Source organism: Balearica regulorum, chromosome 3, assembly GCF_011004875.1.
Source record: "Balearica regulorum gibbericeps isolate bBalReg1 chromosome 3, bBalReg1.pri, whole genome shotgun sequence".
NCBI classification, from domain to species: domain Eukaryota; kingdom Metazoa; phylum Chordata; class Aves; order Gruiformes; family Gruidae; genus Balearica; species Balearica regulorum.
In genome coordinates this window covers 32,125,679-32,152,977 of record NC_046186.1, presented here as the reverse complement: position 1 = coordinate 32,152,977, position 27,299 = coordinate 32,125,679, and the positions used below count along the sequence as shown (strand labels likewise).

Genomic DNA, 27,299 nt, shown 5'->3' with positions numbered 1-27,299 from the left:
AAAGAGAAGCACTTTGCTTACCAAATTTTAACCTGAACTATGGGATGGGAACTTTGGTTTGATCATTTACTGCACAGATCTGCTCCTTGCTTTTGACCTACAAGTGTGCTAAACTCTCGGATGCGCTAGACCTCATTACTGAGTAGAGTACTTACCACTACGTTCAAAATTGTCAGATGTGATTTATTAATATGACACATTTGAATAGCGTAATTTTTTTATTGTTGAGAGATAGCATATTATATGATTTCTATTTTTCTGAAAGCAAGTAATGCATAAAGTCTTCTTGCATGGATGTTCAGGAAAGAATGCTTACATTTAGTTTCCATGAACAGCCATATACACAATTCTGGAATTCCTATCCCAAAGGCATTCATATTCAGAAGACTGGATCCCTGGAGTATTGTCAGAAAGCAGATGCAAAAATAATGTGAATATACCTCACTGAACAATTTGAGTAAATAATTATGGATTCATGTTCACTTTCTTCAATTAAAAATCAGTATAAAATGGCACACTGAAAACCTCTATTATACCCTTGATTTTTAGACCTAAGTCCTTTTTGAAACAAATGAGATTTTCTGCTTTAAAATCAGTGGCATGATACAACCTTCAGTCTTGAAGAGCTTGCTTAACATTTCAGTTATCTCAATATACCTGTAGTCTTCCAAAAGTATCGATAGTGGTCGCAATCAGGGGAATGTCTGCAAACCAGAAAGACTCGTGCTATCTTCCAAGAAAGCAGTAAATGATACACTATTTCTTGAAACCGTGCTTTTGCAGCAAGCATCTGCCCAAGCTCTTTTTCTTTTGTTTCCAGGGGCCAAGCATGAAACCTTTGCAAAATGCTTTTCTCTGCTAGTCCTCTATGAAGCAATTCTAAGGCTACTCAACGCTTTAAAAAAAATTGTGCTTCCTATTCGGTAACGAGACAGAATGCTTTATAATTAGCACACAAATCCTTCTGCTTTTCATAAAACTGGATACAATTCTAACAATTTCTATGGACAAGGACAAAATTATGAGATTGTTTTACATACAAAAATTCACCAAAGTGATTTTTGTGGTCATTTTATTTGTTAGGTGAAAAAATGAGAAATTTAAGCACTGTTTATTCTTTTAATCACTTTTCTGATATGAATTTAGCATTTTGATTAAGTTGTTACATGGCTTGGGTTCAGGTTAGATGATATAATATGGTAAATATAGCTAATATCTAGTTAGGCGGTAACAATTATACAGTATGTACTATAAGCCCTATGCACATGGTAAAAATACTTGCATCTCTGTGGGTTTCCAGGCTAATAATTTTTGTCTTTTCCTACATGTTTAAAGTTTGACTTTGCCTTTGTTAAAATGGTTTAGATGAAAGGTCAAACAGCAGACAAAGTCAAAGCTGTGTTTCTCAAGATGTTCCTCATTATGTAAAACAGTCATATATACTCAGTGTAAATTATCCATTATCCAACACAGACATGGTGACGGTGCATAACTAATAAAATACAGAAATGAAGTATTAAAAATTTTAAATTTTGGATATCTTAAAGTGATAAAATTTAGAATATGATGAAAAATGGCAGTAACATGATACTAAGAAATGTGATTGTATTGAGTTAATTTTGAAATGAATATTAATTATTAAAAGTTCTGAGTATATATGTACTGTCCATTCACAAAAGGCAGAATCTAGCAATATATTTCAACATACGTAAAGGGTAGAAGTCTTAATCATTTGCTGGAGCAAGATCCTCCACACTAACATGATGTATGGTACAAAAAAAAGTGAAATCAGAGAAAATAAAGAACGAATTTATCTCACCAGCTGCTTTGCTTCCTTTTGCACAATGCATTATGATTTTTTGGTAATTTTTAATTTTTCAGAGTATTTTGTACTGCTGTCAGCATTGTTATTACTTCTTTTAAAATCTTTAAAAAGTGGAAAACATCTTCACAGACATGTCATACCATTTTTAGTTAACCATTTTTAATTTAAGCAAATGTAGACTTTTCATTTTCTAGAATAAACCTAGATTGCCTACATAATCTGCAAATACATCTTCCACTGTTTTCTTTATCTGTTTTCCATTTTTTTCTTTTCTGAAATGAAAATTTCAAGAGGGCTACTTTTTATTTTTTTTCTAGTTTTCAGTTACTTGAGAACTCTTAAATTTTTGTATCATCATATTAAACCTACAATCTCCAATTAACTATTGGCAAGCTACCAAGCCCTTATTCTCCCCTGCTGCTCGACATGTAAGAGGAAACATAACTTACTGTATGGAAGGCCTCATTGATCTGTGTAACACTTACCTGTATTATACTCTCTAAATCCCACAACACCTAAGGGAAGGATCAATCCAAACACATAAAATGACAAATATAGGACAATAAATTATTCATACAATTATTTTTTTTTAAATGCAATGTTTTACTGCCTCATATCACTCACAAACAAACAGGAAAATGCATATTTTAATACCACATTTTAAAAAAATCTTCCATTCCCAGCAAAATTCAGTGGATTAAGTCCACTATTCTAAAAGTAATAAATGCTTTGCATCAATCTTTTCCAGGACAATTCTCTATTCCTGTCTCTCTGCCTTTTTAAACCATACAAACATTTTGTTGCACTATTTCATCTGTGTTATTATTACACAAAATAAAATATTAAACAGGTTTAAAATGTAAAAGACCTCATAAACTCAGTATCCATTTACTTTAAAAGCTATTAGACTTCTTAGTACATGGGTAAATTTATGAGATAGATATGTTAGAAAAAACCTTATGAATCAGTTTAAGAAGATATCACATTAATTATATCACGAGAAAATGAATGCATTAGAGGTGAAGAAAATATGCAATGGTCACTAAAAGGAAAATCAAAATGAAGAAGAGATGAAAATTAGTAAGTATGTCCAAAAAGAGCGCAGTATTACTTAAAATGTGTTAACCTACAGTACGTAAAATATAGATTTCCTCAAAGTTGGGCATGTAAATTTTTATGCTCTGCTGATACATCTCACATGCTTTCAGAACAGGACCTTGAAAACCAAGCCTGTATAATTTAGAACGTTCATCTCCCTCTCCACACACACAATCTATCAGAAGGTGATGGTATAGGAAGTGCTGCATTTATAATGCAGTTCTCTAACACCCATAATAGATGCACTGCAATGCATGACTACAAATTATCAAATACAAGTTTTACCTGATAATATGAAAGTTTTAGGGATCTATATAAGAAAATAAACCAGATCATCTTACTTATTTTTGTGGAGTAATTGTATGAATTCAAGAAGCAGCATAAAAGCAAAGGTGTTATTCTATGTAGCAAGCAACTAACATTTTAAGTCTGAGCTAGGTATGTAAGTAATAAGTTCTACTTGCCTAAACAAAAACTGCATGGAGACCAAGAGGGTTCTAGGTTCCCTTCTTCCACTACGTTTGCTTGCAGTAGCATTGGCTGGGAGTTAGCCATAAAAGTAGTCCTATAGATTAATAGGAGGGAAACAGACTTTTTCCCCTTCTAAATTCTTTACCAGACAGATCTACACTAATTGGCTGTACATGTATTTAGATTACTTAATATATTGATTTCTGCAAATCTGTTAAGTAAAGCACCTTACTGCTAAGGAAGTCAACATGCAACATAACTAGAAGCAATTATAGCTCTTTTACTAAAGTGAATCTAAACCTGGAAGCATTACATATGACTGATGCAGGCATATTTTCTAGGTTAGTAACTATGGAATACAGAGTAAGTTGTTTCAAATCCATACAATAATTACGGGGCACAAGATTTTCAGCACAGTAACTTACTGGAATGGAGTGTGTAGGGAACCCTTGAAGAGATTTTACCAACAGATACCCAGATCATTACCGATGTCATAATGGTCAGTAGTTTTGGTGTATGAGAGCTTAATTCAACTCGCCACTGAAATTTTATCATTGACCTCAAAGGCTGCGGTGGTAACTGTTGGTAAACAGGCTTTTTTTTTTTGGGGGGGGGGTGTTTAATTATTTCAGCTCTAGGTTTTAATATCATTTTGGTATCTTTATCTAAAGAATATGAAGTTGCTCAAACAAAATTAGAAAATATGTTTTAGATGAAAACCTGTTAGATAATTTGCACATCCAATTAAAAACTACTTACGGCCAATTTCATTTAGCAATTATGAATCTGGAAACTAGAGAATAGAGCGTTGTGCTGGGCCGAAGATAGTAAATGCTGAATGTATGCGCATTGAAGTCACCCTAGTAATTAATTAATTTGATAAATGCCTAAAGCTGGGATTAGACCTCAGTCTATTTATAAAGAAATTCTGAAGCATGTTCTTAACATCTTCTTTGAAAAAAAAGTTAATATGTCACAGTAAGCTGCCCTATGTCTTGTACGTGTGAGACTGCTTTTACTACTAAAGAAATTCATACTTACACTAAACAATTCAGTATCCACATTCACAGCGCACGTTTTTGTATGACCTACCTAATTCTCAGCTACTTTATTTATGGACTTTAACTGGTGAAAAAAAAAATGATTCAAAAAAAGTATCAGCTTAGAAAACTGACAAATATGCAGCAAAAGATTATGGAAACATGCAGTGGTTTTGCTAAAATTAACAACAGTAAATAGAAAAATGTAACTGATGTATTACCAGTTTGTGCCATAAATTTAGCAGCATCAGCTTGTTCCTGAGGGACCCTTTTCTCATGAACAGATCGAGGTCGCTGACTTTTAATTGTATGATCTCCCATCATTCCAAATTCTAAAGACAGAATAAAGGTTTATGAAAGCTTGTGTGTAGACATTTCTCAAAAGTCACATACTGTCTCATGCAATATGTTCCTAAACATACCTGGAAGTTGCTGGTAAGTCAGGCAAGTGATCATGGCAGTTAACATCAACTTAACTTTGCTACACTCAGCTTTTAATAAATACTTAAATTTGTGTCTGCAGAGTTTCAAACATAATTTTATCATATGAACCAACATTCAATGTAGTGACACATACTATAAATCAGCTGTACGACATGGGACAAAAACAATAATTCAAATGCAGACGTTTTATTCCTGTATTTTGAATCAGTGCAAACCACACCAGAAAATTATTGTGACATTGTTAGACATTGCTGCTGTATGGCAGAGCCTGCTGCTCCTCCAGAGAACTTCTATTTCTGCACTCGTCTTGCAGGCTGACCAAGCCTTCAACAGAGATAACGAGTCATCTTTGGGAATGGTGGCAATGTGAAATAATAATAATAATTTAGCCAACAAACTGCTTAATTTTTAGGCTGAATCCAGCAGAACAAGTGTTTGCGAACTGTTCCTTTTCTGAAACCTCTTGGTTATAAAGACTCTAGGTTATATCTTGCCCTCAGTATTTAAAAAGAAGTCCCCATTGATTTTAATAGGGACATCTACATAAAAATCAATGACATAAAGGCCCAGAGTGTGGGAGACAAGAGTACTTGATTTTTTTATTCTATCAATCACTGCTGTCCTTCTCCCTCTCTGGTCCTGGTCAAGCCTCCAAGCCCTCTACCTCCGACTCCATTTTTCGTTTCTCTGATGAAATGTGGAGGGTCCTTTGCACAGAGGGACTGCTACATCTTCAGCACAGTTCCCTCTGGTCCTCCCAGGCACACACAGATGGGTGGTAAATACTCAGTTTCTGTTGGGACTTTAATTTAGGAAGCCCATGCTGGGAACCATGGGTTAACATTGAAGCTACTTCAACTACAACCACATGAATTTTCTGATGAGGCAGAAGGTGTCTGAAGCACTAGGACTATAAACATTAAAAAATACCTTTCTGCTGGAAGGTTACTTTGCAAATGCAAAATTCAAAATTCTCCCCAATTTGTAAAGTCATGAAGATAATAAAACTTACCTTCCTGCCTCAAAAGATGCAAAATATTATATAAAATGTAAATGCTACTAATAAATATTCTTTGCAAACACATTGTTTTGATAAATCAATAAAATAAACATTTTAAAATTTCTATTTAGAATAAAGATGTAATAAAAGGCAAATGTATTTTAAGGGGTCAATCAGTAGAGATTTTTTTTTTTTCCTTTCTAGTAAATTATTAAAATATTTCTCCAAATTAGTGTTTCTTTTTGTAAATATTCATTAATGGCACCACTTAAAATTTAAATTTAATTATTCATTTGAGAACAGCAATGCAGTTTGCATTCTAAAGAGAATATTTGAAAATCTAATTAATAAAATATATTTTGAGAATTAAACATTCAACATTTTTAATACATCCCAGAAATACATATAAAGATAATTAAATTATATACACATACGTATATATAATACATACATATATGTATGTGTATACATGCATATTTGTGTTATAAAATTTTATGAATATATTTTTACGAAAGACACCTCTTCTACAGCTCCTCTGATTTAAGATAGCTTTTTATTCTGTGGGAAATCTCTTTCTGTAATTCAAGTTTTACAATCAATATTCTAATGCAAATTAAGATTAGAATTACAGTTTTACCGTTTTTACAAGGTGCGGTACAGATGACCATTTAAACTGTAATAAACAACACGGTGAAGGACACGAGACTGTGCATAGATTTCCCCTTGAAGAGGCTGTGAGAGCGAGGCATGTTTGCTCTGAGTTTGCTGCCTGCGTGCTGCCTGCTTGTCAGGCAGCTTAGAGTACCTGGCACCATTCTTGCAGAAGACTTGATTTTATTTTTGAAGTTACAAACAGAGTGCAATAATGGGAGACCTTTGCTAGAGGAAGGCTTTCCAGAGGCATACAGGGAGGCGGTGAAAGCTCCGGTCCCAGTCCCGCAGCATCCCTTGCTGGGCGCAGGCACGTGCAGTGTCCTGCAGGACAGAGACCTCTGGTGAAGAGGCAAAGGAAAGTCTGGGAGATCAGTTTTCAAGGTTGTGGTTTAGACCTGGTGTAGCTCCATTCACAGGGATGGAGTTACTCACGAATATCACCAAGCAAAATAAAATACAAGTTGTTGATGCAGGATCTAATCGTGCCTCGACTTTTTCATTTTTCCACTTAGTGATAACACATTTTCAATTTACACATTCAACTCCAACTATTTCTAATGGTCTTTGAGATGCACTTTTCAACTAATCTCCCTTTGATATATTACACATTTATAGAGGCAATATATAAATATAGATAAAAGATAAACGTTTCATAACAAAGATAAAAATACTTCTTTACAAGTTTTGTCAAAAAACGGAACCAGACTTATGCAGTGCTCTCATTTTCATATTCAGCTGAAGTATTTAACCAAATGCCGCATGAGAACAAAAGCGGTAACAGGAAATGCAGCGTACTGGCATGGGTGAGGGCTTTAAGGCCTCATTAAAATTCAGGCCTTGTAAGAAAAGAAAAATAAGGGTCAAGTACATTTTCGTAATGGGATCAGAAGTGTCCAGTTTCTGCGTCTAAGTACAAACAGTGCTCTCAAAATTGCTTAATCTAAGAAGCTCAACAGTAATGCATTTTTTAAGAAGCATTTTGTAATAAAGTATCTTACTTAAATGACTGCCGTAGTTTACAAAACTACTAAATAGAATAAAACTTTTCTCCATTTTCAGCTCCTTGCTAAATAACGAATGCAGAGGATGAACCAGTTATGCATTTGTTTTCCCTCAAAACTCCACAGAGGAGAAGTGTTTAAATGCTTTCTGGGCTGGGAAAGCATTTTAACCCAAGTCAGCCTAAAGTATGACTAAATGGCACAGCAGTTTCAAGGACCTGTTTGTTTGGAAAAGGTGATAGGAACCATCTTACTCTAGACAGCATCTGCCATCAAAGTGTCCTGCAAGGTCAAGGCAGCATGACTCAAGACCTGATGTCTGGGGTATAATATTGGATGTTTGAACTGAAATTCTGAGTAAAGGAATTTTTCTCATTCTCACTCTTCTTATCTAGTTCTTGCTGCTGAAAATCAGTTTTCTAACCCAGAAGGTGGTATTTTTGCAGACATCCGTTTCTGAACAGAATTTTTTAGTGAAGCCTGTCCTAATTTTCCTGTGGGTGGAACAGGACAGTCCTTCTCTGCTTTTACCTCAAACATTGATATTAATCAGATTGTTTCATTAAATAAAGAGGAACAATGAATCATTTCAGCAGCAGACAGGTACATGGCCTGATCCAGAAATCGCCAGTGTGACTCTAAGTTAGACCTGGAAACATGAAAGGTTTTAATGCTTTTTATTACATTGTTAATGCTATAATCTACCTGCACGACAATAAAACTCATAAAGAAATATCTCAAAATGTAAATAGCAAACGGCATTATGGGGAACCTTGAATGGATCATTTTAACCAGACAGTGACTTATAACAAATCATAACATAATCCAAACATTTGTGGTAGAAAATCTGAGGTTTAGTTATCTGATAAAAGAATTTATCCTGCTGTCAGTGGTCCTTTGGTGGCTATGGAAGCACAACAGTTTCCTGCAATAGGATGCATATTCTTTCTCTCCTCAGCTGTACACAATGGATCAATACTTGAAACTATTTTAGCAATGCATATATCTGAATATGGATGTGATTTATCATTTCATTTTACATGTAACTCTGAAGCATGTAATATAGTTCCATGCCTTCTAGGAGTGGAAAAAAAATAGCAATGATTTCTGAAATTCCAGAGTTTACAGTTGAGTATTATTTACAACAACTCTTATCTGTAGTCCCATTGGCTTTACCTTTATTTTTATGTTATGTTATGGGAATTTTTAGTCCTATTGAGTAACCTTTTTAGTTTTTAAAGGAGAAGCTAAAATCTTGCGGCCAATGTAGGTGTACGTTTTTAGGAGAGAAGAGAGGTGCCATGTGCTCTCTGTAGGAACAAAGAAGAAAAAACATCTGTTAACAGTATAAAAATGCAAAGTAGGAAGACTCAGTAATACAAAAGAAAAATACCGGCTTTGCAAGGTTCTACTCACCAATGGCTAGTCTTTGCTTTTTGACAAGTGGATAATCATTAAAGTTAAGGTACACGTCAAACAGATTTTATGCCTAGGCTGTTTAATAATATTTGTAAGCCTCTTACATATATATCCTAGTCATCAGATGACATTATAAACCATGTTGGTTTGGCTCTTATGGTTATTTTCATGTCACATTTCACGGGAACTTCACAGTGTAAATGTATTGATCTGGCTATAGGTGTACCATCTACTATGAATTGTGCTATTAATGGCACAGAACACGCTGGCCTTAACTTAAAAAAAGCCTTTTTCATCATAGTAGTTGGTGACAACTGCACAAATGAACTGTTGAACTAAAAAAAGTGATTCTGAGACCTTTAGGGTTATCCCTTCAGGGCGTACAAAATGCAAAGCAACCTCTGAGAATTACTGAGCATCCTCGGCTTGTACTGAGCCCCCTGGAAGGTGAGATGGTGAGCAGCTCCCTGAAGGCTGATCAGAACCTTAAAAGCAAGAAAAGGCAATCGATTCCCCAAAGCCACTGTCATTTTACTCTCTCACCCACAGCACTCCGGCAGTGCTCTTCATACGATCCTATCCACTCCTGAACTGTAAATAGTCAAATGAGTGTTTTCAATTACCCTTGACTACGGAATGAATATTAAAGGCCTTGCAGTCAGAACGTGCATTACTGCAAACTGTCTCACGTGCAGTAGCGTGGCATCCTCTCTGTGCCAGCACACAAACGTTTTTCCCAGAAATTATGCAAAATGCTGATCTAAGTCCCCAGTGGGAAGGAGGGAGTGCAGAGGGCGAAAGGAAGAAAGAGGCCTATAGAAATATATAAAGAACCAGTTTGTTTCAATTAATTTTTGGACTGAGCTATTGAATGATTTCAATAGATTTGATTAATTACAGACTTCCAGGAGCTTGAAGAAGTTTCCTGCACATTTAATGTCTTCATAGCCCATTCTATAGTTTCTCCCATAAAGATACTAGTGCAATATGCGGTAGTAGCAGTACTTGGGGTTTCTTGTCACACTTGCAGCTGGTCAGTACAATTTCTTCTGGTCACTAGATGGCAGAATGTGTGTTGACTTAGAAGCACAATTTTGCATTGAATTGAGAAGCTGGGACTTTCTTTTTCACTATAAAATTCTCTCTCATATATATGTATCTACAATAATTTCATTACATTCAAAGGACTGAGGGGTTTCTGGGTCGGTTTTTTTTAGTTCTTCTTTTGTAGGACTGGAGATAAAAAAAAACAACAAAACACCCCCCCCCCCCCCCCCCCCCCCCCCCCCCCCCCAACCACCCAAATCAAACAAAACATGAGCTGCAGTTGTTTTCCCCTTACGATAAACCCTGTGACAAAGGAGAATAAAATCCCAGGAGCACTCCCTTCCCCGTCTCCAGCCCTGCTTCACTGTAGCAGGGCACCCAGGCCCCACAAGGAAGCACTTGTTCTCAAATGCTGCATTGGCAGGACACAGGGCTTCAGGGCATCAGTGGACATCATCACTCTGCAGTACAGATTTAAGCTATGGCTTTCTATAGGAACCCTTTAAAATGATATTTCCTCACCAGGCAGGCAAGTTGCCAAAATGGTAACATAGCTATTAGCTGAATTAGATTTCCATGGGAACCTCTTCTTAGCAAATGTGGAAAACATTCTTAAAACAATCTTTGCCTACTTCCTGCGTAGATCCTGGTCCCATAAAAAGTACTCTTTTGGCACTCCTAAACGGTATAGAAGAGCTTTGACCAGTTTCAAACTGAATGGAATAATTTCTTTCACTAGAGTGAATTAAGATCTGAACTGAGCTGTATTCATGAACATAGTGAGAAAGATATCCTATTACTCATGAAAACATGGAGAGGATTTTAATAGTAGTAGAAATCTGAAAGGCAATAGTATTTGTACTAACAAAGTCATTTCTTGCATTATAATAATACTCTTGCGTTTTAACAAGTAAAATAAAAAGATAGGTTAACATTTGTAGGAAATTATACACAAGATTTCCTTTCTCTTGCACACAGAGATATACTAATACATATACGTATGCACTCTTTCATCTTTCAAAAAATTAGGGAATATAATTATGTATTCTAAACAGTCAACATATTGTACATAGGTAATTAGTTTGTGTTTGTCTCTAGGGAGACCCATTTGCTCCTAGGAAATAATGTTGGATTAATGCTACTGCTGCTATTTTTAATGACATAAGAAATGAAATATTACTGAATTAAAATATAAATTATAGCACAAATCCTGATGAGCTAGACTTTCTTGTGGCAATGGAATCTGCTGTCTCTCTGAGCATCTTTGCCATGACTCTCTTGGCCAGCCATTATCTTCGATGGGATCTGAACCTGTTTATTCATGGTTATAGATTTGGTCAGTGAAGAATATCATAAAGATGTAATATTTATTCATTTTGCATGTGCACAGAATGTTGAAACTGTGCAAGCTCTATTACTTGCCTTCCTGGGCCCAATTGCTCATCATCTTATACCTAGGCAGGAGAAACTGAGCATGTGAATCTAGTGAAGTGACTCATAAATGTTCAAAATGAATGTAAAATGTCACTACAGCAGGTAGTGTGTTTTCACATGTGCTTTGCAGAATTATAACTAAGCAAAGAGGAAAAGGAGGGGTGAATGAAAGCCCAAACTGCAGCTTTACCCATTTATATCTCTACTAAATCTGACATATTTTGTAATTATCATGGCCAGTATGCAGATCTCTGTAGTTCACATTTTTCCCATCCAAATATGTCCCTAGCAATCCATCCCAAAATGTTTGTATTCAAATAAAAATAATAAAACTGATAAAGGAAATTTACATTATCAAGTTTAACATTTAAATCCTCTAAATTCAGCACTGTATTGTTCTCTCATAGTCCCTGTTGTTCTCTCAAGAGATTCATGGATGCAATAACATATTAAAGAATGAAAACACAGGGGATTACCTTTATTTATTTTGGAGGGAGGGATTTAATGAAAGACCTTTAATGCATTCTCTTGTAGTATTCTCATCATTTTAATGTTTCTACTATAATAACTTATTCATGTACAGCCTTTAAAAATTTAAATCATAGTATCATAATAATACTTTGGTATCTTCATTGCTTTTTTATATTTCATACTATTTTACTTTTGCATTAAGTATTTTGCTTCTGTCATATATTTAATTAATTGAATTATTGATACGGTTAGCCAGTGCAGTAGTTAATCAGAATAGTAGCATTTTTATATAAACAATTGCTTTTTACCGAAGACTGCAGCAAGCTACCTAGATATTACACACAAGCTAGTATGTGCCTCTTTATTGCTCTATACATTTACAACTCAAGAGAGTAATTTTCTAAGCTATTCCTGAATTCAATAATTTCATTCTCTTTCTTTTCTGTTCTAGAAACACTGAAAAGTAAGTAAATGTAACTGTAGAAAGCAGGATTCACAAGGACATCTAGACTATTTCCTTGCCCTGCAACTATTTACCACAGACATTCCTGCAGATGGTTGCCTAATCTTTTCTAAATGATAGCAGCATTCATTAAAATTTGAGATGAATTATCTATGAATTTATGACAGGGAAGTTCACAGTCTGTGAAAGATTCCCAAGGTGTATGAAGAGAAGGAACAAGAATCAATGTTTTAAATAATAGGTACTGCAAACTCTACTCACTAAGCACAGTTAAACTGAGTGTGGGGTTGTTTTTTAGAACGGTAAAACTAATAGGTGAAGCTAAATGAAAATGCATGTGTTTTTAAGAGCATTTTCTTGTCCTTGTTTAAGTCTCCTAAATTGTTTTTACAAAAGAGTAATAAAGACAGAAGAAGTGTCACAAGAGGATGTGAATTTTGCACATTACATTTTTATCATTTGTGGTACCACAGAGCTGGCTGGCTGTATGCAGACATCATGGGTAGCTGTGAAATTTTAGGAGAGGAGAGGAGAGGAGAGGAGAGGAGAGGAGAGGAGAGGAGAGGAGAGGAGAGGAGAGGAGAGGAGAGGAGAGGAGAGGAGAGGAGAGGAGAGGAGAGGGGAGGGGAGGAGGGGGAAGGGAAGGGGAGGAGGGGGAAGGGGAGGAGAGGGGACCGGAAAGGGGACAGCAAAGGGGACAGCAAAGAGGATGGGAAAGGGATAGGAAAGGGGATGGGAAAAGGATGGGAAGGGAGGGGAGGGGAGGGCAGAGAAGGGAAGGGAAGGGAAAGGAAGGGAAGGGAAGGGAAGGGAAGGGAAGGGAAGGGAAGGGAAGGGAAGGGAAGGGAAGGGAAGGGAAGGGAAGGGAAGGGAAGGGAAGGGAAGGGAAGGGAAGGGAAGGGAAGGACAAGAGCCTAGGCTGCTGTAACCTGGCCTGGTTCTACCCAGCCAGGCCAAATTTTGTCAGCTCAGGGCATGGTCTAGAAGGTCGTTTCCAAAACCATAGTTCTACTCTGAGCGAAGAGGTTTAAACAACCTGTTTGCAAGGATACGTAGCCTTTGCTACCATCACTGGTGGGTTAACAATGACACACATGAGATTTCAAACATACTATTCCACCCAGTTCATCGTGGGAGATGTGTGTATGGCACAGCCCCTGACAGGTAGAGTGTTGCAATCATTTCCAGAATGGACCTGGAACCTCTTAAAAGGTCTGTTACGGTGACGTAAGATCTCTCTGAACTCTTATGGTGACAGCGATGGCCTTAACAAATATGACTCACAAATAGCTCTTCTCTAGTCAACAGAATTACCTTAATGGAAAAAACACAACACAAATGAAAGGAAAATCAGCTATTCAAAATTTAAACTTCAGAACAAATTTTCTCAATAACTAAATCCTTCCTTCAGAAATATATGCATGGGATTTTAAATAGCAAAGCACATAAAAGATTTACCTGAAAAATATCAATGAAAATCACTTGGACCTACATCTTTCAAGATGTTTTGAAAATCCATTAGATGTTTTCACTGGATTTAGTAAAAGCACACTTTTCTAGGTCTCCGAGATTCTCATTTCAGGGTCAGACTCAGGAATTCATTTAATGGTTTTAAGGACCCAGATATGACACTGAGGCTAAAAAGCAGTGTTCTCTTCACTCTTATATAATCCACACTTAGAAAAAATATCTAAGCACATCTGCTAACACATCCTTCCTATCCCTATGGCCCATAGTGTCAGAGAAGACCACGTGGTTGACTTATTTGACAGGTGCTGCCCGTGCAATGCCTCTATGAAAGCAAATGAACTATTCAACTGCAAATCTGAGCTAATGCATAGCTTGTCAACCACCTCTTAGGGAAGTTCACCCCGAAAGCTGCATTAAAGAATAGCGGAGGTGAAGATTTCTCTCCTACTTAACACCAGATGAAATACCTAATGCCAACATATAAAAAATGATAGCAGAAAAATTGACTGAAGAGCAGATGCATTTGATGGGCATAATCTATCTGATCATAATGTGCTATTCTTAACATAGGAACAACAGCACTTTACTAGGTGGAGAAAATGAATCCATTAGAATTAGTGAGACTATGATAATGATGCTCTACAGGTCTACAAAATGCACAGATTACTCTGAGGGCCATCAGTATACTTGGGGTTTTTTTTGCAATATACATATTATTTAAAACTTTTAAAAATGCTGTTCTGTAGCTGTGACAGAGATTTCTACTCAATCATGGAAAAGTGCCTCCTGGTCCAGTTCTCTGATTAAATTAAAAAGCAATATAAAACACAATCTAGTAACATGACATTGATACTCATATTAGGGAGAATGATGGAGATGATACTACTAAAGTGGTATCATCCTCAGAGGTGGAAGGGCCTGTCTTTAATCAATACACATCGAAGTAACTGATTTTAGTATCCTCATTGTTTCTACATCCCTACATGATGTCAGAAACTTGAATCACTTCTTTTAAAATTCTCATGCATCTCCTGCAAATGTTACTGCAACAATCTATACCTTTTGACCTCCAGAATGGTTAATGGAGGTTAATTCTCTATGGAGAATTGTGGGTGCTTCCCCTACAAATGTTAATAATAAGGATCATTATAAAACACCTATTCCCTGATGGCTGTGTGTCTTGGTTTTGGCTGGGATAGAGTTAATTTTCTTCCTAGTAGTGGGTACGGTGCTGTCTTTTGGATTTAGGATGAGAATAATGTTGATAACACACTGATATTTTGGTTGTTGCTAGGCAATATTTGCACCAAGTCAAGGACTTTTCAGCTTCTTGTACTGCCCTGCCAGTGAGAGGGCTGGGGGTGCACAAGAAGTTGGGAGGGGACACACCCAGGACAGCTGTCCCAAACTGGCCAAAGGGATACTCCATACCACATGGCGTCATGCTCAGCATATAACTTGGAGGAAGCTGGCCAGGGATTTAGACCATGGCACAGGAACTAGCTGGGCATTGGTGATCTGCAGGTAGTGAGCAATTGTGCTGTGCATCGCTTGTTTTGTATATTCTGTTATTAATATAATTATATTAATATTAATATTATCTTCCTTTTCTGGCCTATTAAACTGACTTTGTCTCAACCCGCGAGTTCTACCCTTTTTTTCCGATTCTGTCCCCCATCCCACTGTGGGGAGGGGATTGAGCAAATGGCTATGTGGTTGTTTTAGCTGCCAGCCGGGTTAAACCACAACACTGCACAAGATACAACTCATGTAACTCATTTCAGCTTGTCAGCATAATGTGTGATGTGGTTACCTAAAATCTGTCTTAGCTCATCATGGTCCATCATTTGAAGAAATGATGCCAATAGTCAACATATATTAATGTCTGGAGATTGCAAGCAGGGATTTTTTCAGTGAAGACATTTAGTCCTGGACTTAGGACTTTGGAGTTTGCGATACTCATTAAGCTGAGAACTCTGACTGTAACTTATGTAAATGCATTCTCAGAATGACTATTGCTTATGGACATAGATAAACTAGTATGTCTTTCATGGAGACTTCTGTGTTTAGTGGTGTTTTACAGACCACAGAAAGTCAAACAGACTTTCTCTTAACAGCTGGAGACCTACAACTGGGATGTGTATCATGGCTTAAGACTGGAATTTCATTATGCTGCTCCTAACTATGAACCCTTTTTGAATTCTCTGCAGAGCTACTTGCACATCTGCCCACAGATATCCTATAAATCTCTCACATCATTGCCTCTACTCTGCTGTCTGGAAAGGGCTGGAAAATAATGGGTTTGCTAGGGAGCTCAGTAAAATAACTACAAAAATATCTTTTAAACAGAGATATTTTCAAGCAAAAAATTGAATTTGATTCAAATTATGGTTTTGCCTCTTGTGTCTTGGGTCTCTGAAAATATTCTAATGATTTAGTTACCTGAAAGAAGTGTTCTCAAATACAGTCTACTGTAAGCATGTATAATGGAATATTTATGGTAAGCAAATTCTGAATCAATAAATTAAATTGTGCTCACTAGATACTTAATATATACTCTGATTGTACAATCAGGACTCAGAATCAGAACTATAAAAGCAGTATGTCTAGTCACAGCTAGCCAATATGCATTGTAAACTGAAAATAAAAAACAGTGGGTATTGAGGAATAGAGGAAGTGTTTGTAGGTGGAAATAATGCATTTTGTTTAGAACAGCTAAAGTATTGGGGGGAAATAGGCAGATTTGGGGCATACAAGCTTTCAGCTCTGAAGAAGAAGCATCAAACTTCAAGCTCCTAGGCAATTACTGCCGCTTACAAACCTTGCCTTGCTTATGTACTTAGACTACCATGGCTCCACCACTACTACCACAATGAACAGATTAGACATCATATTCAGTTAAGTGGTTAACGGTTAACTTCAAAAACAGAATAAGGCAGAACAGTTTACAAATTCAGAAAATTCAGAAAACCCCCCACTATGTTTACAACAAAAATTATACAGCGTGTATTATTTGCTTCATCTAGTCATAAAGAGTATGTTATATAGCCTGGAAAGCTAATGTTGGATCTCACAAGGTACCAGTTCTCAGAAGAAGACCACACAAAAAGAATCCTAACTAGATGTAATACAGAGACTACTCATTCTATAGTGATCTTGTGGAATAATTTTTTACATTTTCCAGGATATACGTAAGTTTGATCTTTTCATTTTATTAAAAAAAAAAAAAAAAAAAAGTTACTTCAACTTGGTATTCATTCACATCTCAGAGTAAATAAAGTACTTCTAAAAACTAAAATCTTATAATTTTAGAAACAAGTTCTAGCAAATAAGAATACAATTCTAGTCTTTAAAAATCATTATTTTCGTGACATATAAGTAGCAAACTCCACTAAAATCTCTTCAAGGAATCCTACATTTCAAAAGTAACGTTCCATTAGTTTTAATGAAGGTTTTGAAAGTGCTGCAGCAACGGGTCTGCAAAGCCTGACTGAACTGGAGTGCTCTGTGCCAGAACTGACTCTGGAGCCCTGAGGTAGTTATATCTACAGTCAGAGCAGTTTATTTCCCAGGATAACTGCAGAATCCATTGATGCAAGACACGCATATACAAATGCCCACATGCTAACATATGCAAAACATCTCAAAAGGATAGTCTGGGTGCACAAGATCTACCTCTGGGAAAAGGGCTTGGTGCCACATGACAGCACATGTATAGAGTTTAGGCCATAGAACAGATGTTCCCATTTCTTACTTCCATGTAATTTATATTTTTAAAAAATCATTACAAGTTCCCAAAAGACATGAAGAAGCAATTTTTTATGTAACAGATTCTGTCAAAAAAAATTCGTTAATGCTAATAAACAACCCCCTATATTGGTAATCACAGTTAGCAGTTATATATAATTTTGATCACTTTATGTGGTGCATTTCAATTATTCTTTTCCACTATTAAAAGAATAAACAAGTCTCATTCTGCCTCATGTTGTGGTTTTAATACTGAACATCAGATTAACATCACCTACAAATGACAGGAATTTCACCTCCACCAGTGTAAATCAGAAGTCATGAAATCATGGAATTAAATGTGTGTATAACTGCCGAGTGAGCAGAATTGGCTCCAGACAGATTAGTTCCTCTGGTTGTGAGCAGCACACAGGACTGACAGACCTAGAATAATAAATAATGATTTTCTAGCTCTTTTCTCTATGTTCTGTTAGACTGTATGGATTCTTATGCATATCCATACAATTTAATCCTTTAGATTATAGGAACAATTACAACTAGTATAAGTGTGATTTCACTATATCCTTATTAATGATGAGGTCAGCTTGGATTTGCCTCTAAAAGTGGCAGTCTTTTAAAAGGTAATGACAATAAATTATTCCCAATATTAAAAATGAGATGGTACAATAACCCAGGAGAAAAAGTGCCAGTTGGGACAATGTCTTTTCTTATTGTTGTTGCCCTCTGCTGTTCTCTTATTACCCCAAGGCCCATCATTGGTATTGGCGTGAAATGGTACGGTTGTATGCATTGGGTACATACTACACTGAAGTTAGGAATGTCAGCCACTATACCTTTGTTACATTCCTGCGGCAGGACCTGGGCAGTTTGCTAAAAAAAAGCAAGAATTTATTAAAAATAGTAAAACACTTGTGGAGAGAAAAATTATTTACATGTGATCACTGGACTACTGGTGCTCTTCTGGACATATGTCTGTAGCAATCAACAAGTACACGAATATTAGTCTGAAAAGAAGGTGCTACTTGAAGTATATGAATAAGATGTAAACTGTTAAATCAGGTAATTATTGCTAGCTCTAGAGATAACTCTCTTCGTGTGAGGAAAGACAAACCCCTTAGCTGCTATTTACAGCTGAAGTAAATTTTGAGTCCCACACGAGTTTCACAACTAGCTGTAGATCCAGAATTGGGACTAATAGTTGGAGAGGTGCAATATTTCTTTGGCCAGTTAACTCCCTAACTCTGGTAGTCAAAACACAGCTTAGGGATTCTAAATAAAAAGTCTTGAAAACTGAGGATCTGGGGAGAGTTTCTGACCAAGTTGTAAAGAGCCTGCAGAAACACCACTATTTCAAAGGGGAAATTGTTGGTAGGAAGTTCCTTCTGGTTACTCTCGTGGCCTCTGTAAGGAGCAGGTCCTCTCATATGTCTTGGAAAACAGAATTTGGAGCAGCAGAAAGGAGACTGCTGCAGGCTTCAGGGCACCAGGAGAAGCAGGAGTCCTATGATTCTTAACTAAATAATATCTAAAGAAGAGTGTCAGCCAAGCAGAAAAATGGAAAAAAAGAAAAGAAAAAAAAAAAGAAAGAAAAAAAAGGAAAACAAAGGTACATCTCTTCTGAAGGAACGAAATCACATATGCACACGTGTCTGTTCAGGGTCAGTCTGGCTCTGCTCACTGCAGGAGGACTCTGTAGGGTTGAGGAAGATAACTTAATCAGCAGGGCTTCTGTTTTCATTGGCTGTATCTGAACTTAATTCAGAATCCTCGGGGTATATTAGCTGAGGTACTGGTTTTTAAGTAAAATTTTAGTATATTATTTATATATATATTTAATTTTATTTCCATCACTATTTACTGTTACCTCTAAGCTAAGTAACTTTTATTAGAAGAAAAATGTCACAAACAATTGCAGGTAATTATATTGGCTCACTCTAACAGCATGCAGCAAATGAACAGGTAAACATTAAACCTAATTCGGGACTGACTGTACTAATGCTGTACCAGTGCATTCCAGAGGGCAGTAGGTGATATTTTTCACATAAAAAGAGCTTATTTCATAAAAAAAGCTGTTTCAAGGCCAGACTCAATGATTAATCTACACTAAGCTAAGAGTTTCAGACAAAAGAGAAGAAAGGAGAAAGCAAGAAGAATAGCTTTTTGTAAAAGTCAGAATAGCTTCTTTTTTTATTATTATAATTACAGTTTGAATTTGCATTCTAATTAAAAGGACCCCACTGAAAATAATAAAAAAAGCCCTTTCTGAGTTGCACATTTAATTCATCCCTAAATATTTTTTGTCTGTCTCATGAAGCAAAAAATCAGTTATTCCACAACTTATATCAGTGAATGAATTTGGAAAAATAGAAATTTAAAAAACTTTATTGCATCTACTCAAGCGCACTAGGATTTACATTAAAAGTAAATTATTACTTCCTACATTAGGCTTTTTCATAATAAAAATAATAGCAACTTTACCTAGTGAAAAAGAAATAAAAGAATCATAATTACGTGGGAGGTAATCCAAGAATCATAATTGCATTGAGCATATACACGGATAAAATGTTAAAGGCAATAACCAAATGATAAGCAACTCTGAACCCTGTTCATCACACCCCATAAGGCTGTTAAGAAATGAACATTTCTAAATTTATACCAAATATGAAATAGTAGTTAAGAATCTCTGAAACCCATGTATCTGTTTGCATTTCGTATTCCATATACTTACACACTGATGGAAAAATTGCTGGTATTTTCTGCCTGTGCTGAGGATGAATAAACTGAGCCACCAGGAAAGTGACTACCTAAAACCAGTCATCTTATGCTGCTACAGACTTGGCATACTGCTTCATGGCTGTGAATTTTTATCATGTCCAATCTATTGATGATACTGCTTGTCAGCTGCAGTTTTCATTAGGAAAAAGGAGTTACAGCTGACGGTAAGGTTTGTAGGAGTTCATAAATATTCTGCTACTGTTCAAAACTGCTGCAATGAACTAGAAGCAGACATATTAGCTGCATTTTTGAACCCAGATGAAAGCGGAGCTATTAGACTATAAAACATGATCACTCAATATGTTAATTAAAGAATAAAACCTAACAAATTAAATATGGCATATTTTTTCTGACCTGGTCCAGGGCAGAACAGCAATCTCACTCTTCATTTTTTTTCTCCTAACCAGGATCTCTGCATCTTCCAATGGGATCTCTCTGAATACTGTTGTTGGAATGGTTTTATAACAGAAAGAGTTAATAGTGCATTTTTGTCTACACTGCTCCTGCTTCCTTCGGTGACTTGAGCAGAGAGCTGACCTGTGATCCTGTCGGGCCATGGGACTCACCGCAGTGCCCTGCGTGGGGAGCCTGATGGCTGAGTGCCAGGCTGCCCTCAAGGAGCCTGTTCTGCAGCCACCGACAGCCTGGTAGGACATTTTCCTTGATCATCAATATAATGTTCCCTAAGCATCTTCTGCTTTTACATCACTCTAAGGTCACTTTGATATAAATAACCAGTGACAGATGAGGCCTGTCGGGTGCTTGTTAGAGAGTCAGTGGTAGATATTTTATTCAAAGTCTGATCAATCATAGCACAGCAAGGTTCTGGAGATCTGTATGTGTCACTGTAGAGCCATAACAAGACCTTTTCTTCTTCAGACACTGAGTCTGCAAATTGTGAACAGGGGCTTGTGCTCCTGCTTATAGAGAGTTTAGTTAATCCAGTGGTCTTCACTGTGAAACAGCAAGCCTGCCCAAGCTCTGGAGGAGAGCACTGTCTCCCTTATGAACAAGCACATTCTCATTTGGACCAAGATGACTCTTAGGAGTGGTCAACATGGATTCACCAAGGGGAAATCATGCTTGACCAATCTGATAGCCTTCTATGATGGCATGACTGACTGGGTAGATGAGAGGAAAGGAGTGGATGTTGTCTACCTCAACTTCAGCAAGGCTTTTGACACTGTCTCCCATAACATCCTCATAGGTAAGCTTAGGAAGTGTGGGTTCAATGAGTGGACAGTGAGGTGGATTGAGAACTGGCTGAATGGCAGAGCTCAGAGGGATGTGATAAGCGACACAGCGTCTACTTGGAGGCCTGTAGCTAGTGGTGTGCCCCAGCGGTCAGTACTGGGTCCAGTCTTAACATATTCATCAATGACCTGGATGAGGGGACAGAGTGTACCCTCAGCAAGTCAGCTGATGATACAAAAGTAGGAGGAGTGGCACACACACTGGAAGGCTGCTCTGCCATTCAGCGAGACCTGGAAAAGCTAGAGAGTTGGGTGGAGAGGAACCTAATGAAGTTCAACAAGGTCAAGTGTAGTGTCCTGCACCTAGGGAGGAATAACCCCAAGCACCAGTACAGGTTAGGGGTTGGCCTGCTGGGAAACAGCTCTGCAGAGAAGGACCTGGGAGTCCTGGTGGACAACAAGTTATCCATGAGCCAGCAATGTGCCATCGTGGCCAAGAAGGCCAATGGTGTCCTGGAAGACATGGCCAGCAGGTCGAGGGAGGTTATCCTCCCCCTCTGCTCTGCCCTGGTGAGGCTACATCTGGAGTTCCGTGTCCAGTTCTGGGCTCCCTAGTGCAAGAAAGACAGGGAACTACTGGAGAGAGTCCAGAAGAGGGCTACAAAGATGATTAGGGGACTGGAGCATCTCTCTTATGAGGAAAGGCTGAGAGAGCTGGGTCGTTTAGTCTGGAGAAGACTAAGAGGGGATCTCATCAATGCTTATAAATATCTAAAGGGTGGATGTCAAGAGGATGGGGCCAGACTCTTTTCAGTGGTGCCCAGTGACAGGCCAAGGGGCAATGGGCACAAACTGGAACATAGGAAGTTCCATCTGAACATGAGGAAAAACTTCACTTCGAGGGTGACCGAGCACTGGAACAGGTTGCCCAGAGAGGTTGTGGAGTCTCATTCTCTGGAGATATTCAAAACTCGCCTAGATGCAATCCTGTGCAACCTGCTCTAGGTGATCCTGCTTTAGCAGGGGGGTTGGACTAGATGATCTCCAGAGGTCCCTTCCAACCCCTACTAATCTGTGATTCTGTGTGACTAGAGAGGCAGATGTGATTGTGAAAACAGGAGCAACATGTTCATTTCTCTCGAGTCAGTCAGTTTGGCTGTTGAAGGTGCCAGAATAGCATCTGCACCAGGACAACAAACAGGCCCTCCTCCAGTGATGCTCGCATCTGCAGAAAGCTGCCATTGCTATGGCCCTGGGATGTTGGGAAGGGCAAAACGTAAAGGTGCTCCATGCTGTTTGCTATAAGTCAACAAACACGAGGGAATATTGATTTAGAAATATGACACCTAAATAGAAGATGGACCTCAGAAAAAGAAAACCAGAGATATTTTTTAAAATAGAGGTGTTTTGGTTTTTTCTTAAGAACAAGAGGAGGCCTGTTTTCTTCTACTTATATATTTATTATTCTTTCTTGTAGAAGAAAATTAGCTGAGTGGTAGTGCTTGAGATTCATTAGTGTCATTTAGAAATCTTTCCTTCTGATAAATGCAGTGCACGTATGCATGTGACTGTTTCATTGGAATATTGTTGCCCAGTCAACTCAGGCTACATAGATTACTGTGAACTTGTGGACCCTAATTTTATATTTTAATTCCTCTGCGCTTTCCCACCTATTGATACTTTTTCTTTATTGTTATTGCCTTCTAAAAGCACTTAATTTCAGAGGCGTTTCTCTGCTTCCTCGTAAATTTTCAGGTTTCTTTGTTATGTAAGAGCCTCTCAGCTGTACAGTTTTCAACAGTACTACATGCGGTCACAAAAATACCTCATGTCCTCCAGATCTGACTTTCTATCTGCCTCTCCGACTTGCTATTTGTACACCTAAAGTCTGTTTCACCCCTTTATGTACCACCATCACACTGTATTCATGTTAATCTCTTGAAATCTCTCTATTAATCTTGTTAATGAATTTATTAATCTCTCTAAATTCTCAGAGTACATCTACAAGCAGGGGGTGTAGATTTGTACTCTTGATTACTAAAGTAAAGCACCGCACACCAAGATATGGTAGTCATCCAGCAAGACTGCCTCATCCTTAGAATTATTTACCACTCTAATAATTGTTTTGGTCAGCTGTGGCTTTATATTTACTCTTTATGAAATACTGAAAAGACTCAGACTTGATACCGAACACTGCGGAAACACACTGTTAATCATACTACTTTGTGATCAGCTGGTGGGTCAAGTTGTATTTCATTAATATATCTATACACTTATCTTTATCAACAACATGTAAAATAACTCAAGATGGATAACAGCAAAAGGAAAAGTTTTGCATCTCGTGTCCTGTTTGTTGAATGGCATTAGTTGTAATCCTGTATAGAAAGTAGTATTAGAAACTCCACAGTAAAGTATTTATTTCTACATTTTTCTTGGGAAATACATATATATATATATTTGTGTTGGTTTTGCGTGGCAAGGTTTTGGTAGTGGGGGGGCTACAGGGGTGGCTTCTGTGAGAAGCTGCTAGAAGCTTCCCCTGTGTCTGATAGAGCCAATGCCAGCCGGCTCCAAGACAGACCCGCTGCTGGCCAAGGCCAAGCCAATCAGCGCCTCTGTGATAACATATTTAAGAGAGAGAAAAAACAGTTAGAGAGCGCTTTTGCAGCCAGAGAGAGGAGTGAGAAGATGTAAGAACATCGGCAGACACCAAGGTCAGTGCAGAAGGAGGGGGAGGAGACGCTCCAGGCACCGGAGCAGAGATCCCCCTGCAGCCCGTGGTGAAGACCATGGTGAAGCAGGCTGTCCCCCTGCAGCCCATGGAAGAAGGATGAGAGGGTGTAGAGATTCCACCTCCAGCCCATGGAGGACCCCAAGCTGGAGCAGGTGGAGGCACCTGAAGGAGGCTGTGACCCCGTGGGAAGCCCATTCTGGAGCAAGCTCCTGGCAGGACCTGTGGCCCCGTGGAGAGAGGAGCCCACGCCAGAGCAGGTTTGCTGGCAGGAATTGTGACCCCGTGGGAGAGACCCACGCTGGAGCAGTTCATGAAGGACTGTAGCCCGTGGGAAGGACTCACGTTGGAGAAGTTTGTGTAGGACTGTCTCCCATGAGAGGGACCCCACGCTGGAGCAGGGAAACGATGAGAGGAGTCCTCCCCCTGAGGATGAAGAAGCGGCAGAAACAACGTGTGATGAACTGACCGTAACCCCCACTCCCCGTCCCCCTGTGCCGCTGAGGGGGGAGGAGGTTGAAGCCGGGAGTGAAGTTGAGCCCAGGAAGATGGGAGGGGTGGGGGGAGGTGTTTTAAGATTTGGTTTTATTTCTCATTCCTCTACTCTGTTTTGCTTAGTAATAAATAAGATGAATTCCCTCTCTAAGTTCGGTCTGTTTTGCTCGTGATGATAATTAGAGAATGATCTCTCCCTGTCCTTATCTCGACCCGTAAGTTTTTTTTTTCATTGTACCTTTTCTCCCCTGTCTAATGAAAGAGGGGAGTGATAGAGCGGCTCTGGTGGGCACCTGGCCCTCAGCCAGGGTCAACCCACCACAATATTATATATTCAGAAATAGAAATCTCCTGAACATATCCAGTTAGACACTTTGGCTTATCAAAACTTGGTTGGTAAAGTATGAAAAATTTGAAGAAAAAAAAGAGTAAAATAAAATTCCTTTTTTTCATCAGATTTGTTCCAGATGTTTTCTCTAATATGGAAAGGTGTGCCAAGGTTGTAGCATTTAATTATTTAGATGTTCTGCATTCTGCTTTGAAATATTATTTTTTAAAAGAAGTTTTTATGATTTAAGGTCTTTTAGACTGGTAGCAAGTACACTTGCTAAAATATAAGTCGGGATTAGAATAAAGTATTATATGGAAATTACGTTTGATACTGAAATTGAATACTTGTGTGAAAAAATACCAAAATTACTTTAGGTAGGGATGATGATGCAAAATCTGAACATTTCAGTTAGCACAGTATGTTAAACAGTATAAACTATTGCATTACGGTTAGAAGAAGACAGCCAAAATGCAAAAAAACTGAATGCACAGCCTATCTGAAAAGACGAGGAAATGTCATTGCTCTAGAGCAGTAAATGGAGAAGGGCCAATTGTATATTTACTAAGACTATGTAAGAAGAGGATGAGAGATGTTCAGTATCAAAAAAAAAAAAGGAAAAGGAAGGTATGAAAGTCTATTTTTTTTTTTACTGCATAATTAAAGTCTCTCATGCTAGAATCCATGAAATATAGTTCAGTCCCAAATTGCTACTTCCGCCATAAATGTTATACTAACAATGGTAGCATTTTCAATATCATTTTTAATGACAAGTATTTCTCATCTAGCAATCTATAAATAAGAATTAGGACACATCCTCATTAGATATTAAGCCAAAATTCATTCTCGGTCTGTCAGTTCCATTTCCACAAAGGCTTTCTGTAGCTTCCTTGTAGAGAAAGCAGCTGACAGTTGCTTGCCCACCTAACTTCATCAGGCTTCAGAAAGCTCCACACTTGTGTTTAGTACAAAACACATAGATCTTAGTCACAGGAAATTTTTCTTGTAAACTTTCAAAAACATATATCCATACGTTTTAAACAGCCCTAGGTTTCTACCCATATCAACACATCCTGTATCTACAGCACATATTCAGGACACTCTTTCTTTTCTTCTGAAATAAATATGGTATTTTATTTTATTTTATTTTATTTTATTTTATTTTATTTTATTTTATTTTATCTTAAATAGTCCTGCTTAGTTCATCTAGATAATTCCTTCATAGGAAACAGAAGTGGTATACTGCAACTTTGACACAGTAATGTACATCAAGAATAGGCAGAAACAGAAAACCAGTCAGTACAGGAAGGTTAGACAGAGATGTAACTTTAACTTCAGCTGCTCGGTAACAAAAAATACACATACTGAAGCATGTACATTTGCAGTCATCAGTAAACCTATGAGATAGAAGCACATTTTGTGTAGGAAGAACTTAATTTGTGGAGTATTTCCTGCTCTATTGCTATGTAGAGTTGTGTCCCAAAGAAAGAAGAAGTATCTTCTCTGCTCTTGTGTTACTCCAAAATATGAACATCTAAACACACTATGTAAATTGAGCAAAAAAAGTAAAAGACAACAAAAATGGAGAACAGGAAGTTGTTAGGAAGCAGACAAGGAACTATAAAGGGTGGACAACCAGGATCATTTTGAAATGCTAAAAGCAATGCAAATCAGTTTGTGTTATATTTGCAGGCCATTTAAAGCTAATAAAAGCAGCTGGTTGGAATGTAACGTTGACAGCTCCATAGCTATTTAGACTTTCTTTTCTTTCCCTGTCTCAACCTGCCTTAGTCAAGATTGTTAAGCTGAGATGACTAAAAGAAAAAGGAGCAATCTCATGGGAACAAAGCTGTCAGTTTACAAAGATGGTACATTCTTCTGTGTTCTTTAGGTTTTCTTTTCATGACCTTCCATGTACATTTGCTTCTCTCATGTCTCTCCTTCACACAAAACCATTGTGTGTTTATATTTGGGAAGTATATAAACAGGTTTTGTAACTTCAAGTTACATGTATTTTATTCCTGTTTTACAAAAATAAAGTATACCTATGAGAAATTTTATCTATTTTATCTTATTCATTATATCTTTCTTCCATGACCACAGTTTAGTTTAGTATTACAGAGAAATATGCCTAATATGACATCAAGAAATAAATTAAAAACCCTCTTTCCAAAGGTATAGGAGAATCCTCTT

General features: G+C 37.6%; 1 protein-coding gene across 5 annotated transcripts in view; it reads right to left on the bottom strand.

Annotated features, from left to right (window-relative positions):
• ADGRB3 (adhesion G protein-coupled receptor B3) overlaps positions 1 to 27,299 on the bottom strand; it is a 472,696-nt gene that overhangs the window by 274,813 nt on the left and 170,584 nt on the right. For 3 of the 5 annotated variants that reach the window (XM_075747416.1, XM_075747418.1, XM_075747417.1), the window contains exon 3: positions 4,656 to 4,766. The exons of 1 other annotated variant lie outside the window; for it this stretch is intronic. In XM_075747416.1, the coding sequence (XP_075603531.1) occupies positions 4,656 to 4,766 (111 nt within the window). Of the gene's footprint in view, positions 1 to 4,655; positions 4,767 to 8,709; positions 8,764 to 27,299 lie in introns of those variants that run through there. One more of the 5 variants, XM_075747420.1, reaches the window with a different exon arrangement.